The following is a 19095-nucleotide window of genomic DNA, read 5'->3' as shown; positions in this document are numbered from 1 at the left end:
CTGCTATTCTAATTTAAAGATTTGTGGCATGTCCAACCTCTTTTTAAAAACGAGGCGGGACATGGTAACTTGGGCATTAAGAAGACTTTAACTGTGATATATATCTCCTCCTCCTTGGCGTATCAAGTTAAACTTTTACACATAAATTACACAAACTATGTTGAATTCAAATATGATATTCATATTTTATGAGTTTAAAAAAAGTATAACTCATGGTCCCGGGAAACGTGTATTTCGTTTGACTTTGAGCTTCTTTTTAAATATAATCGTTCCCAATTTTTCCCTCCAAATTTGTGTTGGTCATTTTTAGAATGAGAACTGATTAATTAATGTTTTTTTAGATATTATCAGAATTGATGTTACATTCTGACACAATACTCTGGTGAAAGATCAACGTCACTCATTCTAACATTTTTGCGCTCGAAGACAGAGTAGGCAGCATCAGATAGATACTTTAATCTAATAATTTAATCTCGTATTTAACTTATTAATTTCTTCACTCTACTGCCATCGGTAGAGATTTTCGTTTTACCGATTACCGAAGGTGGTGGTACATCTTGGAAGGTACATGAATTAGGATTTTATGACAGAGAACATCATTCCATTTAAACAGGCCCGCCATGATTTTAAGCCTACAGTTTCTTGACATGCGATGTAACTGTTTCACTTCCCTTACAAGTAAACAAAACAGTAATAACATGCGAGAAAAACAAGAAAAACTCGTTAAAATTACTCTGCTTGATGCTCCTTCTTGTCTTCTCTTTTTTGGCGAAGTCTCTTTCTGAACTTACGAAACAGAGAAGTTTAAAAAAGAACAAACGAAGAGAAGATGCGCCGCGACAAATGATCTCAGTTGCATCTCCGTTCTTACCTTTCTTATAAATCAAACTGGACTTCTATAAATTCGTACTTCTACTCTAACATTAAACCTATAATAACTGTTTATGAGGGCAATACCGGAGAATATTGACCGACGTCAAAGTATTGACCGAGCTTGCGAGGGCAATACGTGCTAGAGGTCAATATTCGAAGGTATTGCCCGAAATAAACAGTTATTATATGGATTATTATCCGGGTACTGCATTTTACGACAAAAATATAACATTATAAGCAGGACGTAGCAACCATGTCTTTATAGCAACTATTCCCAAATTACATGCAAACTAAAAATATATTTTTCTTAAATCGAATATTGTGTAAACATTACAGGTTTTTATTGTAGCTACAACATAGAATTGATCAATCGTTGTTGTACAAGGCTAGTTGCAACAGCAAAGACTTCAATGACAATGTCAAGAGCTCTAAGAAGTCATGTTCTTGTACCAACAGCTCTAACATTTGAATTACTTGCGCATGTACGGCCTGTGAAAAGAAATGATGATAGTGGTGATGGTGAAAAAACAGATGATTAAAAATTCAGTTGAGATAAAAGGATACAATGTCACGAATGAAGATTTGCAAAGACCTCGAGCTCCTTGTAAAACAAATGTTAACTGACCAAGCTGACATCTTTTATCCTGATGATCTTTTGAGAAACAGCTTACTCTTTATTAACTGATTTAAAAACAAAAATTAAGAAAGGAAGGAGGGTAAGTTGTAGTTTTATTGTTGAATCTTCCTGATAGTACCCTTGGGTTTACAAACAGTTAGTTTAAAAGGCATGATATTCATACTGTAATTTTCATTTTCATAACGTAGCAATAAAAATAAGATTGTAACTTAATAATCGCACAAGTGATTATGCGTTTGTTAAAGGAAGAAAGAAGGGGTGATATTATACGAAGTCGTCGCAGCCCAGAATCAGTTAGAACAACTTGGTTAAACACTATACATCGTTGGGATAGTGTTTATAATGTTGTTAATAGAACAAAACGACCAAAACGGAGCAAAGCACACGTTGCGATGTAGATGAAGTTGCTGGTGCGGGAAAGCCAAACAACGAGGTAGAATAAATTGTTGGAGGTTGGTCATTTGTTGCGGTTATCCTTGGAAGGTTATCGTACTATAGTTGGTTGTGAAAGGGAAACGAACCAGGAATGAAGTATCGAGAAAAAGAATGGAAAAACAACAGATAACAGATAACAAGCTAGAGAAGCGAAGCCTGATGATCCGTAAAGGCGAATGATATTGCTTAGATAAAGGGTGCTAACTAGATTGCCACGCTGCCTCTAAAAGAACAGAATTACATTGTAAACAACATGGAATCTTATTACGCGTGCAGGTGAGAGATTATGTTTGCCTATTAATATTGTCTGGGGTGACTAACATATCATGGTTGGGTGAAGACTAGAGAGCCGGAAGGTTTGATCCTAATACAATAATCACCGATTACCCCGGGCTGTACCACAAAATATCGCCCGGGATCTAAGCGCCGACCGAGCTTGCGAGGTCGGTGAATGACTGAGGGCGATATATATTTGGTACAGCACGGGGTAATCGGTTATTATTGTATTTGTTAACCGTCTAAGTTAGATAAAAATAAAAAATAAGAAATTTAGTTTAGTGTTCTTATAATAATATAATTCACTAGCACTACTTTTGTTATTACTCGAGGCCAAAATTCGAAACAGTCCTGTCTAAAAACAAACATTCTATTTAGAATTCGAAATTCCCTATAAGATAAAACTTTGTAAACAAAACATTACGATGTTCGACACGTACAGAATAATGTCTAAAGTTTAATGCGCAGCCAAAATATAGTTACAACGAATATTAAAGTAACTTTTTTAACTAGCTACAATCTCGGACAGTGCGAATGGGATTTAAAATAATTATGACCTCCTCCCCTTCCCCCCCCCCCCCCCCCCCACTAACAGCAACACTGTTGAGACAAAATAGAAAAGACAAAATTGAGACAAAATAGAAAAAGCAATTTTCAGACGATTTGCGCTGCAAACCGTTGAAATGCTACTAACGATTTGCGCTGCAAAGCGTGACAAAATAGGAAAAGTTATTTAGCAATAATCCTTTTCATTTCACACGGTTTGCGCAGTAAACCGTTTAAAATAAAATTAGTTGCAGTATTTGTAGGCGACAGGCATTGTGTTCGTTGATAAATTATATACCAAATTTAAAAATCCTAAATGGTTTATATATATATAGAAAGAAATATAAAGCTATATAAGTACTTAAGTAAGCCTAGTACTTTGTGCGAATACCTTTGTTTTTTATGACCATATCGATTCTTCGAGGCATTGATTCTATGGTTCGAAAGTTCAAAACCGTTTGCTTTACTCTCCTGCAAAACTGTTGGTATGTTTCATGTGTGATGTTCCTATCTTTCGCATCTTTCTTGATCTGTTTACCGATCAAGTGAAAAATGTTCTCAATGGGATTAAGATCTGTCGACCTGGCAGGAATTTTGAACAGCCTGCAGTTTACTTCCTCCATTGCATTTTTGGCTTGTGCACTGTTCTGCAAAGGATCGCCATCTTGTAAAAACAGTTTGGCTGTTGAATTGCTGGAGTTTTGAAAGATGGCTGGAAAATGTTCCTTGATAAAATCGAAACACAATTCACCGTTCAGGCTACCGTGATATTGATGGCATTTGATTATACCCCGGCCATGGTAAATTGCTACCATGAACTTAGCCATCTTACCGCCAACACCCTCCTTTTTACCTTTGGCCGTGCAGTGTTGCGTCAAACTTTCACCTCTCTTTTTCCACGTTCGACTTCTTGTGGTTCCGGCGTGCTGACTAGGGTTAGTCTTGTGCACCCAGCCAGTGCCGTCTAAATAGAACGATATGCCTTCTTTCCAAAAATTGCTCGGCAACCTCTTGCATTGCTTTGCAAATGCCAAACGTCTTTTCAAGTCTGAATCTAGTAATTGTCCTTTACGACGACACTTGCTGAAACGTTAGCCCATGCGATTCAGAGCACGCCTCAAAGTCCTGTTGCTAATTTCTCCTTCAGGTATGCCCGCCTCTCTTTGAATGTCTGTAGAACAAAAATTACCCTCAGTCTTTCGAAGTTTCAGCAGTGCAGCAGTTAACTTTCGTTCGTCCCGCAGTGTGAGTTTTCGATTGGTTTTCTTCATGGGATATTTTCTCCGGTCAGGCCTTTCAGTTTCACCAATGGGTTTCTTACAGTGACGATGTAAGGTCGAGCGAGGATATTGTGGATACATTTCCTGCAATCGCTTTAGCGGCTCGAAAGACGGGGGCAGGGGGTACAAAGCCTATTTATTAGCATTTTTAGCTAACTTTTATTACAGCTGCTCGGTCCAAACTTATTTGTTCTAGTAGACAAAATAATAACCTACCTTTTCGTGAAAAAATATCATTCTTATTTCTTTACCCTGATTTTATATGATTTTTTTTCTATCGAAATTTTGAGAATCTCAATAATTCTCTGGTATACCTCGCGTGTAGCAAACGTGCTCCACAATTTCGCTTCGCTCGCTTCACTCGCGAAGCTCAATTGCTTCGCAATAATTGGCTTAGCTGGCATGCTATTTCTCTTAATACTTCGAGTTGGAAAGCTTGTACCTTTTCTCTGAAGGCACACTATATTAATTTGAACGTTTATAATGCGCAAAAACATGTTATATTTTATGGCGTCATTAAAAAGAAGATTTTAAAGTACCAAATTATCAGCTTGGCATGCTTGGTATCCTTTTCATACAGCAGAAGAAAAGTGAGTTGCGAAGGTATGGATGAATTGAAAGTTATTTTTACGTTTTTTTCTTGGTTTGATGTAGCTAGCTAACTAAATTACTTTGTGGTGCCTGTGGCCACCATGGAAAATGCTGTCATCCTTCAATGGAATCATTACCTAGCTAGCTACCTCGAGCTACAGTCAGAAGAAGAAAATTCATTCCATAAAGTATTAACAAAACTATTTCTTTTTAAATTGTATTATACAATTTTTAAATATTTCCTAAAACTCAAGTTGCTTCTTTTTTTGTTGTATCGTGGAAATAAATTTAAGTCACCAATCCAAAACTAACAGGGGAAAAGATACATGAGGGTGCCGATAAGCCACCAATGGTTAAAAAAACTATAACAATTAAAATAAACTTACTATGTGGTAGCGAAGTTCTTAAAAGAACTGTTTTTGATGGTTTTTGATAAGATTTACTTTATAAATAACTTATATATAAACTTTATTAACTCCTTTCTCTTCAAGCGACTTCTTACAACTGTCGTCCGCATGATGGTATGTTACAAGAAATTGCATTTCGTGAATGCTCCAGGCGGTTTCGGAGGACAATCGCCAATTTTATGCGCAAAGTCGCCCAAACTGCCCTTGTATATGTGTGCGTTTGCGGCTTATCAGCACCCTCTTAAATATACCTCTTCATTCTTTAAGGTATTTGCTCATTTGTGGTTAAAAACTTTTGTACTGTTGTTACTAGCGTCTTTTTACTGATATATGTTCTAAATCTATACTATTTTATCAAACAGTGCCTACCTGGAAGTTCTACTTTGTTTACCTACTTTCGCATGTTGTTAAATTCTTCAAAACTCGAACCTTGCAATAATTTTTTCAAGAAGTGAGCTATGTACGACGTGTGAAGTCACAAATGACCAAGTGGACTTTTGTTCGATAATGGTGGTGACTGTTAATGTAATTATTGTTTTTGGGAGATTAAGTTTGGACATATATAAAAATATTTAAAAAAGATAAAAATATTCAGGGCTTTATCATTTTCTTTACAACCCTATGTTTTTGCATTGTGTTTCATGAGCTTACAATAATGTGGTATAGCTAAGTTATGATACGTAAAAAATACTCTTGAATGACCCTTTAAGAATGTGAAACCACATAATAGACCTTAATCAAATTTTGTGTTTTTCGTAACTTTTGTGTTCAGTATGGTAGATTAGTGTGCGTGTCAACTGGCCAAAAATGCCATAAGTATGAGGGCAAGCTTGGGCAAATTTTTAAATACAATTTGTACTTTCCAAATGAAAAACATTGCTTTCAATTCTGTTGTCTTGGCCACAAAAAGTAGTGATCTATATTTTATGTGGTTATCCTCATTAAAGGGAAACTAAGGTCAAAATTTTTTTTCATAAAAACGTTTATTATACTATTTAAAAAAGATACCTTAAATTTTTTTTCAAAAAAAAATGTATTTTTATGATGATTTTAGAGTCAAAAGGTTATTATTTACATCTCCGTCACGGCCATTTAAATCGGAGGAAACCTAGAAATAAAGTGTGCGCATGCGCCAATTTTTTTAAAATCCCGTACGATAAAATTTGATGTCTTGATGACGTCATAGCTATTGACCTAACTGATTTAAATGCAATTTACCAATCTGTAGGAGGGCTAGCGGGATAAATAGTATTTTTAACCTTGGTAAGAGTGACCACACCGTCCAAAATGTCAATCATTTCAGCCGGATTCGCGCCCAAACAAAACACAAAAAACTTGGAAGCTAGCTAGCCTTATAGCAAATATTGGTCATTTTTGTCATATATTTGCGCTAATTCTACCCAAAAGAACGGTGTAAAATTTATCCTGAAAGTTAAAGGAACTATTCAATGATCTAATTCCAGTTGCAGTTATCTGCTGTACTTTTTTTATACGTGGTGATACAAGATTTTGCAACCACAACTTTTAGTTGAAATTTCACTTTCGTTTTGTCACAAAGATGGCTGACCCAGAGAGTCAACACAATATATATTTAACAAAACTGTGTCGAATTTGTCAGGAGCATACTGGTAAGGTCCTAAGAAATGCCTTATCCGTCACAAAATTTTCTGAAAGAATTGAAAAAGCCTTTAGAATAGACCTAAAAGGGGACATTCCAACAGTACACCCTACTCTTTAATGAAAAATGTGGAAACCAAAAATACAACACCCATATTAAATGTGAAATCATGGTTTCCACATAATTCAAGTGACTGTGTCACATTTGCTAATTGGGGTCTATTAAATCAGGGGTGGAAAAAAAACCAAATCTAAAAGTGTGGGAAGACCACCGAAAGATGGTAGTATGTGGACACGACACATGACTGAGGTGTTATACGGAAAGACTCCAGCAGATATCATACCAAAGAGATACAGCAGAGAGGATTTCTCTTGTAATAAGTCACTGCCAGAATTTATATGCTTTTTGTGCAAGGATATTCTTAGAAGACCTGTAGGGAAAATGCCTTGTGAGCACAACTTCTGCTTAGAATGTTTGGTACCCAATATTGAAGGTAGGAGAGAAACGGACTGGAAATGCCCTCAATGCAAACTGCTTATAAAAAGCAACCAAGTTAATCCATCAAAAAAGATACAAAATCTCACAAAAATGTTATCGACCAAATGTAAAAGATGTGGTCATTTATTTAATTTGGACGAAGAAAAAGAAAAAAAACAGCATGAGGCATCGTGCATCAGTCAATCTCCAACAATCAATGATGCAAAATCTGATGAAGCAGTTTTGCAAATCATCAGAAAAAAAATGGCTAAATCAAAACTTCCAAATAAAAGCATTGTATTCAAAACAGCTGGTAGAGTAAGTACACGTTTTTTTTAAAAAACTGGTTTTGTAAGGCAGGCTCAATGTTTCTTAAAAAATCAACCATTTGAGCCTGGAATGTTTCTTAAAAACCCACATTATTATAAACTATACATATACATAACATATTTCAAATTAAATTCGAACACTGTTTATTCGGCAACAGGCAAACACAGGTGTTGACAGAAAAGGTCTATTCATTATATTCTCCATTCACATACGACATATCGTTTCTCTGGAAACTAGTTATGCTTTCTGGTGTTTCAAAAATGACGTTTGTGTGAAAAAATTTTCTGGGTGGTATATAATGAAAGCTTGAATTATTTTCAGCCATTGGTTATGACTTCAACACCAACACCTACAAAAGAAAGTGATATTGCAAGTACAAAGACCATTCAAAACAGAACCAAATTTTTAAAAAATCAATTAATTGCAACATCTGGAAAAACTAAAAAAGGAATTATTAAATTTGAAAATTTGACGAGAAAATGTTGAATGATTTAGGTACCTTTTTATGAATAACTTTTCCATGTTATGCCAAAAAAAACTACAATCAAAATTCATAAAAGAGAGCTTTATTGCTGGGTGTCATGCATATGTGCTTGAATGTTGCTACAGAGTAATTTGCAGCCTATTTATTTTATAGAAACTGCAATTGAAAACTTCATGAACTATTACCGAAAAACTTGGCCAGATGCGTCGATTACGCCAAAGTTACACATGCTGGAAAATCATGCGATTGATTTTGTCAGAAGATGGGGTACAGCATTTGGTTTTTATGGAGAGCAGGGTGCAGAGAGCATTCATCCAACATTCAACAAGTTGATGGCTACTTATTTTCAAATGAAGCCTCCCACAAAGAGATTGCAAGCAATGATGAACGAACACCTGACACGTGTCCACCCCAGGTCGCAAGTGCTTCGTCCCTCAATTAGGAAAAGAAAACATGAGGAATGACACTAAAATGACACTTAGGCCACCATCAAAATATGTTATGTTTGTGTCCTTAAGTTCCTGCAAAAATGAAAAAATGAGTAGGTCGGATTTTTCCTAGGGATTTTCAGATAGGAGCAATTAAATTTGTTCCCTGGACTAAAAAACAGTATAGCGCTACTCAACATTGTTTGCAGACCCTTTATACCACATAAGCCAACTGATGGCTTGTTCTCTTTTTTTTTAATTTCCAATCAATTATAAAGCACATCAATTAAATATGATTGGATAGATAAAAAGATATCACGGCATCCAAAGGAAAGGAAAAAAAATTCCTGTTTTTTTTTCTTCGACTTGTCGACTCGGGTTTTTATCACTGAAGCAAGTCAGTCGGAGGACGCAAACATAACATATTTTGATGGCAACTTTACTGTACTGTGCGTGGCTACCATGTTATGTTTCTAGGATGTATTTCTAAAATTTATTATAATGGAATTAGATGATAGCAAATATGGCTACTTTGGGTATTTTAAAATTTTTTGGCTACCTTTGAGCTATAATGGTGCTCACAAAAAAAAGTACAGCAACATCACTCCAATCAAAATAAGTTCTCCAAACAATACTCTATCAAAAAAAATTTACCTGATATTCCTAGTTTGGGTAGAACTTGAAATATCGTGTTCGATTTCCTTGCAACCACATTTCCAAGACGAATCCATGTTGTCTTTTTCAGCCATGTGTCACCGCAGCTTATCGCCAAAGGAACTTGCTATTTTGGGCTTTCGTTCATCCGGCATGGTTTATTTCTCTAAAAAAAGCTGACCAAGCTCCCTCTCTTTTCCACGGGGCCTAAAATTTCATGTTTTTTAAAGATATTCTTCGCCGCGTCCGCATCCCTTGAGCGCAAGAAGCCAATTTGGAATTCGGAAACCACGCGTGATTTTTAAAAAACCCGGCGCATGCGCACACTTTCCTTCCATCGACAGATGGCCGTGCCGTTAGAGTACATAAAAAAACTCTACGATAGAGAGCAATGACGTATGATCCGCGAGTGAGTAAGTGAAACCATACTATAAGGTTCGCCTGATTTGATGTATGAAGACATAAAAGATGAATTTTACTTCTTAACTATAATTGTACATTTTGTCTTTACTACTCAAAATGCCAAGTTGCCTGGCATATGGATGTTCGCAAACCACTGGGAGAGTAACTGCTAAAAAAAGTTTTTCATGATCCCAAAGCCAGTGAATACAACTGAGAAACTTCACGCAGCACAATGGTTGCATAATATTGGTACTGGATTGAATGAAGAAGCATTTCCATTTGGGAAAAATAAAGTTGTATGTGAAGACCACTTCCATCCTGAGTGCATAAAAGATGATTTAAAAGGACGTCTAACGGGGATACCATCGAAACGGAAAGAGCTACTTTGTGGAGCAGTTCCAACTATTTTTAAACACAAAACTTACGAATTTATTAACATGGATGGCACTACCGTATTAAAACGTGATTCATCTTTAAAAAGAAAAATGCAGGAAGAATGCCTACATGTGAGTTACAAAAATCATGTTTTTTAATTTCAACCTTTTCTGGTACAACTCTTTTAGCGAACATATTTAATTAGATAGCCTGGTTTCTATATTGTAATTAAAATATAAATGTGTTTCGTAATTTTTTTTAAGTAGTGAAAATAAGTGGAAATTTTATAAAAATTTCCATGAAAAATTCTTAATAAAATTTGGAAAAACGCACAAATATTATTACTAGTATTACTTTTTATTATCATATGTTTTTTTTGTTATCAATGTTAATGAAAACCAGGTTAAGTTTTTTTTCATGCGCACCTGGCTGGACTTTGAAGAAAAATATAAGGGTTGATCTACACTTCATTTTTTTATTCTAGACCGTAAAGAAGTTACTTAGTGAACAGGGGCGGATCCAGTGTACGTCAGCGCCGTCACGCGACTGACATAATTTTTACTAAGAATCGTAAAAAATAATAGGGTACTGTGATCCCGCAGGCCCTGCGTCCGTTGAGCTTTATTTTACGGACCTTCCTCTTCCGTGACTGAGTTGATGGATACGGCAAAAAGCGACTGACATCCGAAGAATTTTCATGCAAATTGATTGGCTTGCCGGCCGAAATAACGTATTCTGATTGGTTTACAAAAAACTGACGACTTTGACCCATATTTACGGTATCCGAAGTGTGATTCAGCCTGTATTTTCTTATAATAATTAAAGCTTTCATAAACCGATATCGTGTAATTAAAATTTCGGACCAAACGAAAGCAATTAGGTGAGCTTTTTCGGACCAAATGAAAGCAATCAAAGGCTTTTCGGACCAAATGAAAGCAATCAAAGGCTTTTCGGACCAAATGTAAGCATGCAGGACTTTATAATGGGTGATCAGGGCGTATTGTTTCTCTTTTCGAGAAAGCATGGCGACTTACGACATGTTTGACCGAATACGTGCTGAAATGAGAAGTAATAATTTTTTGTATATGCAAGAAATCTATGAGAAATCATTAAAAAAAATCAAATTTTTGTGTCACAAAGATCTTTACCAAAGCTTAAACGATGGAACAATATCTCGAAATTTTAATGCAGAGGTTTATTTTCCAAAGTTATTGTGGAGGAAAGACCCAGGGAGTTCTGCAATTGCTTTGTGGTGAGATAAATAATATTCTTTTGTTATCTTCAGGGGCGGATCCAAACCCCGTCAATTGGGTCAAAGGACGGGGTTTAAAAATAACAAGTATAGTTTATCTAATTTTCAAATATTTAGTACTAACCAGTAATATTTGGGGCGTGTAATAATGTATTCATTTGAGCGCTCATCAATATAAAAATTAATAATATTGCCGCCGCTGTTGCTGCCGTGATGGCGGATAGAAAAATATGGACCCCGCCCTGCAGGTTTTTGCCGGAGCAATGAGGTTGTTCTTAACTCTTATTGGTCTAGAGTGCCGGGTTTGCAGGAGAAGAACACCGGCAGGATTTGATTGGTCATTACAGAAGTTTTCTTAAGTTGTGATTGGCTAAAAACAATACCCTGCAAAAGCCAAAATGCTCACGCTGGTCTTCATCTTCATATCTGCCTCAACATCATTGCTCAACATGGCGTTTAGTTCAGTGAGAGATGATGTTTTGAAATTATTTCAAGACGAAGATTTGCAGAAATTGATTGAAATATTTAATATTTATTCTGAGAAATGGATAAATTCAAATAAAAATGTGTTTTTAAACACAGAACAGCTTTATGCTGTACTTTCTTGTGGAGAAATTGGTGTGAATGAAGATGCTTTGAATTATCTTCCTGCATCAGTTTCTTCCAAGAATTGTGTTGCATTGAGGTAAGATTTTATTTTTTGTAATTTCCATTTCTGATTTTTGCTGACCATTTGTTACCATAGTAATTAAGTGTACATCACTATGTCATCACCATGAACTACTTATGGCTAGCTAGCTAGCTACATGTATTCATGGTTTTTGTTTTGATTATTACTCTTGGAGAGCTAGCAACCCTATCTATGGTAGATAGATAGATAGATAGATAGATAGATAGATAGATAGATAGATAGATAGATAGATAGATAGATAGATAGATAGATAGATAGATAGATAGATAGATAGATAGATAGATAGATAGATAGATAGATAGATAGATAGATAGATAGATAGATAGATAGATAGATAGATAGATAGATAGATAGATAGATAGATAGATAGATAGATAGATAGATAGATAGATAGATAGATAGATAGATAGATAGATAGATAGATAGATAGATAGATAGATAGATAGATAGATAGATAGATAGATAGATAGATAGATAGATAGATAGATAGATAGATAGATAGATAGATAGATAGATAGATAGATAGATAGATAGATAGATAGATAGATAGATAGATAGATAGATAGATAGATAGATAGATAGATAGATAGATAGATAGATAGATAGATAGATAGATAGATAGATAGATAGATAGATAGATAGATAGATAGATAGATAGATAGATAGATAGATAGATAGATAGATAGATAGATAGATAGATAGATAGATAGATAGATAGATAGATAGATAGATAGATAGATAGATAGATAGATAGATAGATAGATAGATAGATAGATAGATAGATAGATAGATAGATAGATAGATAGATAGATAGATAGATAGATAGATAGATAGATGTGCATATTTTACATGGCTAGCCTCACAAATATCGAGGGATATACCCTGTCTATTATTTCCAGGAGGGGCCATGGCGTAGATGGAGAGTCGAGTATTTAATGCTCATTTTGAGCTACGCAGACCCAATTAGAGCCCGCGCTCTACTAGACAACTCCCGGCAACATCCAACGGCCCACACAGTGTGCCATCTTCCCAATTTCCCTCACATGGCTTGGGTTAACCCGGGGCTATGGTAACATTCACTCGCCCATGTTGAATCGCCGTCAACAGGAATCGAACCCCGGTCTCCCGCACAGAGTACGAGAGCTATAACCACTAATCTACGGCGCCACATAACCACTAATCTACGGCGCCACATAACCACTAATCTACGACGCCACAAGCTAGCTGGCATGTGTGTGTGTGGAATTAATAATGGTTTTGATTCTTCTCAAAATGTTAAAACTTAGTGTCTTTGCTCTGAGGAGTGAATTCTCTTTAATTTCTCTAAGAAATATTTATTTATTTTTCACTGTTTAGGTCCGAATCATCTGGAAATTGCTTGTTTAGCTCCATATCCTTATGTCTGGTAGGTGATAATAGTTTGACGCAACAGTTAAGGCTACTTGCTTGCATTGAACTTTTTGTCAATTCTGAGTATTATAGTTCTCACCCCAATTTATTTGTTGACAAATATCCATCTTTAAGTCCATCAAATATTTTAGCAATGTCAGTATCTCATGCTGCTGTTGATACTAATTTTAAGGCTGCTGAACTTGTCAAAGCTGAGGCTACTTTTTGTTTGAAAAACATGAACCAGTGGTCTGGTTTTCTCTTTGTTTTGTCATTGTCTTCTATAATTCGCAGAAATATTATGTGTTATTATCCTGATTGTGGTCCTCTCAAATACAAAGAAATATTCAATAAAAAGGTTTTTCCACGGGTGCCAAAGGTTGATGAAACTTGCTTCCATATTTACAAGCTCGTGAGCTTGTATTAAAACGCAAATGTGTCCTACAAGAATGGAAATTTTTGCCTCTCTGAGCACCGACACGGGAGTAGTCGTGTGTTCGAATCTCATCTTGGTAACTATTTTTTATTTTTTTTTATTTTTACTATCTCGCCCGGCGAGGACGTGTTTACAGACTGACCTAACGAAAATTGAAATTTCGAGAAATTTTCTATCAATATTATTGCCTATCCGAATAGCATAATATGTCGTGTCTAACTTCAGCTTTTTATACACTTTTTTGGCGAGGTTGTTTGCGTATATCATACGTCTTGTTTCTTTTGTTATGAAGGTCATCTCATTTCAGATCTTGCTTTTAAACATAATCACTATGTGCCACTTCTATTTACTTCTAAGGAATTAATTTATAAGCCTCTATTTAAGAAGAAATGTATGTCTACCAATGTTTCTGGATTCTTTCAAAAGAAAATTGATTTTAAACCTGTCACCAAGAATAAGCTTATTTTACCAAAGGTATCTCTTCCTCAGCAATTGCCTACATCAAGTCAGGATCCCCAAGCAATAATAAAAGGTACTAATAATACACCTTCAAGCAACATTTCAAATCCTTCTACTTCTTCTGTATCTAATGTTTTTAGTAATCTTTTACAAAATAGTACTAGCCATGAACCTAATTTTTTTCCAAACAATAATAAATCAGTCATAACATCAAAAATAGTTGATTCCCTTCCACAAAATTTTGATGTAACTGATGTTGCATATTACAGACTTCGTGTTAAAGAAGGGATGACAGACAAACAAATTTTCGATCTAATAAATCAGACTTTTTCCCCTTCTGCAGATTATACCTACCCTAAAACTTTAAAACGTCAGTTCCGTTCAAAGTGGTTGAAAGATTACCCTTGGCTTCGCTACTCACCAGCTTATGATGGGGCTTTTTGTTTACCCTGTGTTCTTTTTGGATCAAAGTTCCCTGACAAATGTGGTAAAATTCAAAACCTTTTTTTACAACCTTTTAGTTGGTATTATATTATACTATTGGTATTCTTAAAAAATTAATTTAATGGAAAATATGTTTATCAAAATTATTAAAACACTTATATTAATACTACTTTGTCACTTTGATTGTTAACATATTTCGTGTTCCATTTCCATTTTTTTAGTCCATAGTTCATTTTCATTTAATTGACAACTGTCAAGAAATAGTAGAACATAGTTGCAGGGACTATGGGGTTACTCAGTTGTCATTTTATCCTGCATTCATTTTTATTCATATCAAACCATTTCATTGCAATATTCATTATCATTTAATTGGCAACTGTCAAGAAATAGTAGAACATAGTTGCAGGGACTATGGGGTTACTCAGTTGTCATTTTATCCTGCATTCATTTTTATTCATATCAAACCATTTCATTGCAATATTCATTATCATTTAATTGAAAACTATCAAGAAATAGTAGAACATAGTTGCAGTTGTCAAGTTATCCTGAATTTTTTAAATATAAATATGCCAATGACAACTAAATTTTTCTCTATTTTTTCCTCATCATTGTATCTTGTTATCTTAATTCTTTACTTCTTTTTTATTTGGCTGTCCATGTCTGGATGACATTTTTTGTTATCCTAGGCATGCTGATGAGCTCTGATATTGAGCGAAACGGCCTATTAACATCTATAAATTATATGAGATAATCTTGTTTCTTTAGTTCATAGGCTTCATATATAACAATAGAAACTCAGCAAGAAAGAGAAGCAACCAAACAACATTGTTGAAAAGATGACACGGTAACGATTTTCGTTTTATGCTGTATGAATGACAAATAGCCTTTTTATTTTCAAAATAATTTACAATTTAGATGCAGGAATGTTGTTTTCAGACAATCTAGGATCCTCCAATGTTTAAAAATTTTCTGGACCCTCAGGCCCAACCATGGTGGGGCTTCGCGTGTCACTAATATAAGTACATTTTATGACGGGGTACATCAGAAATCCTAGATCCGCCCCTGATCTTAAACACTTATATATTGAATAAATTATTTAATAGGCCATTCAAAGTTGTTTTCTTTGGCCATCTGCCAAATGATCTTTTGCATAATTGTTTTAATAGCTTTGATTCAAAAGAATTTCGGCAAAACAAAGTAGCTAGCTAGAGATTAAAAGGATCATGTTCATGCTGTTGTGTACAAGATTTTTTGTTATAATATTGCAATAATAACATATAATATTTAAATATATTTTTAAATTTGATTTAATAACTATAGCCTAGCTAGGTAGCTAAACTGTAAAAAAGTTGAACCAATGAAGTAAATATATATATATATAGTAAAAAAACCACAGGCTTTTAAGAACATTTAGAGTGTCATTTTGAAGTGTGGCTATGTATTCTTTATCTAGATTAGCTTTTAAATTAATATTTGCATGAATGTGAAGTTAGTTTTGACAATTTACTTTTTCGTTGAATAAAATAAGTTTGTAAATGGTTGTGACATACTGGTTAATCATGCATGTAGTTTACTATCTTGTTTTAGTTCTGAAGCCACTGGGAATTGTTTGTACAGCTCCATGTCCCTGCTTCTTGTTGGCGACAACACACTGGTTGACGAGCTGCGACATTTAACTTCGTTAGAACTTTTTCTTCACCCTGAGGTATATAGTAAGCATCCTGTTTTAGTTTCTTGCTATGAAAAACATCAAGGTAAGTCATTTAAATCTTTTAATTGTATTTTACATATGAGCATGTCTTTTTCTGCAACTGAAACTGGTGTAACACCAATAGACTTTGTGAGAAATGAAGCTGTTTTGAACTGTACTAACCAGACTTGGTGTAGTTTGCTGTGCATGTTTGCTTTGTCTACGGTAACATCAAAAAACATCTTTTCCTATTTCCCTGACTGTGGTGATGAGAGAGATAAACTTTTATTTAACTGCAAAAATGAACCCATGTTTACATCATTAAACGATAAAGTTACTGATGCTCATATTTTGTTTTGTCTGCAAGGTGTTCATGCAGAATGTGATCAGACTTTTAAAGCCAACCATTTTGTGCCAGTATTATTTCTTCCTAATGGTACCAAAAGGAAACTAATTCAACATTCCAAAAAAATCTTGCCGCAGTCTAAAAAACCCTGTTTGTTCCCAAAAGATGGGAAGGTAAAATCAAAGTTGTCGTTTTGGACAGACCAGCGCAGCGACAAACTTATTTTGCCTACTTGTAAGAAAAAAGACTTACCCCAAATAAAAGAGGAGCACAAAACTGTTGTTGATGTTTCTTCCATGCCTCCTTTCGCTGGTAGTAGTAAAGTTAATTCAGATACTGTTGTTTGTGATAGTGCATTGTCCAATGCACCAGACACAACTACTAGTCATCCTCTGTGTTCATCTTTAAACTATCCTCAAACTTATTTTGATGTCTCAGATTACACAGATAAAGTTTTTCAAATAAAGGATGATCCATTAAAAGTTCATGACCTTATCCAAAATGTTTATAAACCTGATCATTCTTATAAATTTCCGAAAACAAATAGGTCTTTTCGTTTTGAGTGGTTAACAAAGTTTTCCTGGTTATGTTATTCACCCAAGGTTGATGGAGCTTATTGTCTGCCATGTGTTTTGTTTGGACACAAGTTTTCTTCCAAATTAAGTAAAATTAAAAAACTGTTTTCTGAACCTTTTAAGTACTGGCCTGATGCTTGTGCCAACTTTGTGAAACATGAGTCAAGTACTGGCCTTCATGCTTACACATCTGCTACGTTTACTAGTTTTATGGCTAACTATTTTGGTAATTCTCAGCCGATTGATGTGCTTCTTGATACTAACCATCAGAAGAAAATTACTGAGAACAGAAAGAAATTGATACCAATTGTTCAGGCCATTATTTACTCTGGTAGACAAGGGCATGCTTTAAGAGGTCACCGTGATGACTCACAATATCATGGTGAATTAGGAGAATTTTCTGGTGGTCGGGTAGGAAATTTTGTTGAACTTTTGAATTTTAGAGTACAAGGTGGAGATACAGCTCTTGCTGACCATCTTAAAACTTGTCCCAAAAATGCTACATACATTTCTAAAACTACCCAGAATGAATTAATCAACTGTTGTGGATCTGTAATTTTGGATGAAATAATCCAAGAAGTAAAATCAAACACTTTCTTTTCTATTCTGGCAGATGAAGCTGCTGATTTATCTAATAAAGAGCAAATGTCCTTAGTTTTACGTTTTGTTGACAGTAATTTGAATATACGTGAGGAGTTTGTTCAATATATTCATTGTGATGAGGGGCTGGCAGGTAAAGACTTGAAGTCTGTTCTCTTAAAGTCACTTCATAACCTGACTTTAAATATTAAGGATTGTCGGGGTCAAGCATATGATGGTGCAGGTGCTGTTGCTGGGTATAAGAATGGACTTTCTGCCCATATTCTTAATTTAAATAAAAAGGCTATATATGTTCATTGCAACAGTCATCGTTTAAATTTAGCAGTTGGAAAATCTTGTACAATCAGCTTAGTTGCCCATGTGATGGCTAAAATAAAACACATTTCCTATTTCTTTAACTATTCTCAAAAAAGACAGCAATCCCTTATGATTAACATAGATAAATATAGTCCGACTTCTAAAAAAACTAAATTAAAGGATGTTTGCCGTACTCGGTGGGTTGAACGAATTACTGGTTTAGATCTCTTTCAAGAGTTATATGTGCCTATTTATATTACTTTGGAAGAGATGAAATTAAACTTAAATCGACAGTTCAATTATGACACATCAAAACAAGCTGTTGGTTTTTTTCACCAAATAGCTAATTTTGAATTTCTTGTCACTCTGGTGATCACAAGGAACGTATTTGACATAACACTTCCAGTTACTCAATTGCTACAAAATAGAACAATTGATGTTATGGACAGCATAGAGCTTATTCAAACATTAAAAAATGTTCTCCTTCAAACCAGAAATAATGTGGAACATTTTCATGATAGGTGGTATGAGGAGGCTTTCTCTTTGTGAAAAAGTAGGAATTGTGGAGGAGAAGAAGAGGACTGTTGGAAGGCAAACCACAAGAGATAATCATCCTTCTTTTTCAACTTCTGATTACTATAAAAAATCAGTTACTAATCCTCTTTTAGACCATTTAAATAGTGAAATGAAGAATCGTTTTCAACCGTTTTCTCTAAATGCTTATAATGGCCTATGCATTGTTCCAGCAAAAATGGTTTCTTTGATTTCTGGAGGTAAAACAAACTGGAAGGAGAAATTCAAGTCTTTTGTCTCTTTCTATGAAGATGACCTTCCAAATATACTTGGGCTTAATGCTGAATTAGAAATTTGGGAGAAGTATTGGATTGATTTTAAAGGAAATAGACCCCAAACTATTGCTCAAACGTTGAAGTCTATTAATCTAAATGTCTTTGTTAATTTGCATGTGGCCCTAAGAATTTTAGCCACTATTCCTGTCACCACATGTGAATGTGAACGCTCTTTCTCTGCTATGAGAAAATTAAAAATTATACTCGCACTACTATGGTATCTGAACGCCTCAACGGGCTAGCGCTTATGTATAT

The 19095-nt window shown here is 34.9% G+C and overlaps 2 protein-coding genes across 4 annotated transcripts; both read left to right on the top strand.

Annotated features, from left to right (window-relative positions):
* The first annotated feature begins 3748 nt into the window (after positions 1-3748).
* LOC130645742 (zinc finger MYM-type protein 1-like) lies at positions 3749-18775 on the top strand. Of its 3 annotated transcripts, none has more exons than XM_057451832.1 (2): positions 3749-4650; positions 16072-18775. In XM_057451832.1, the coding sequence occupies exons 1-2, from the start codon at positions 4604-4606 to the stop codon at positions 18539-18541; spliced, it is 2517 nt and encodes an 838-aa protein (XP_057307815.1). In that variant the 5' UTR covers positions 3749-4603; the 3' UTR covers positions 18542-18775. The 3 variants fall into 3 exon arrangements, with proteins under 3 accessions (XP_057307815.1, XP_057307823.1, XP_057307831.1); XM_057451840.1 differs by lacking the exon at positions 3749-4650 and adding an exon at positions 15051-15328; XM_057451848.1 differs by lacking the exon at positions 3749-4650 and adding an exon at positions 15705-15846.
* LOC130645764 (uncharacterized) lies at positions 4648-10149 on the top strand. The gene is made up of 2 exons (XM_057451858.1): positions 4648-6673; positions 8108-10149. Exons 1-2 carry the CDS (start codon positions 6604-6606, stop codon positions 8416-8418), a joined length of 381 nt encoding a protein of 126 aa, XP_057307841.1. The 5' UTR covers positions 4648-6603; the 3' UTR covers positions 8419-10149.
* Positions 18776-19095: the final 320 nt, after the last annotated feature.

The sequence above is a fragment of the Hydractinia symbiolongicarpus genome, chromosome 1 (assembly GCF_029227915.1).
Source record: "Hydractinia symbiolongicarpus strain clone_291-10 chromosome 1, HSymV2.1, whole genome shotgun sequence".
In the NCBI taxonomy this organism is placed as follows: domain Eukaryota; kingdom Metazoa; phylum Cnidaria; class Hydrozoa; order Anthoathecata; family Hydractiniidae; genus Hydractinia; species Hydractinia symbiolongicarpus.
This window is presented reverse-complemented; position numbering and strand designations above follow the sequence as displayed.

Coding starts and splice junctions, on each gene's coding strand:
- LOC130645742 (XM_057451832.1), top strand. CDS start 4,604: ATGCTTGGTATCCTTTTCATACAGCAGAAGAAAAGTGAGTTGCGAAG. Junction 4,651..16,071: donor AAGAAAAGTGAGTTGCGAAG/GTATGGATGAAT, acceptor ATCTTGTTTTAG/TTCTGAAGCCACTGGGAATT.
- LOC130645764 (XM_057451858.1), top strand. CDS start 6,604: ATGGCTGACCCAGAGAGTCAACACAATATATATTTAACAAAACTGTGT. Junction 6,674..8,107: donor AATTTGTCAGGAGCATACTG/GTAAGGTCCTAA, acceptor TTTATTTTATAG/AAACTGCAATTGAAAACTTC.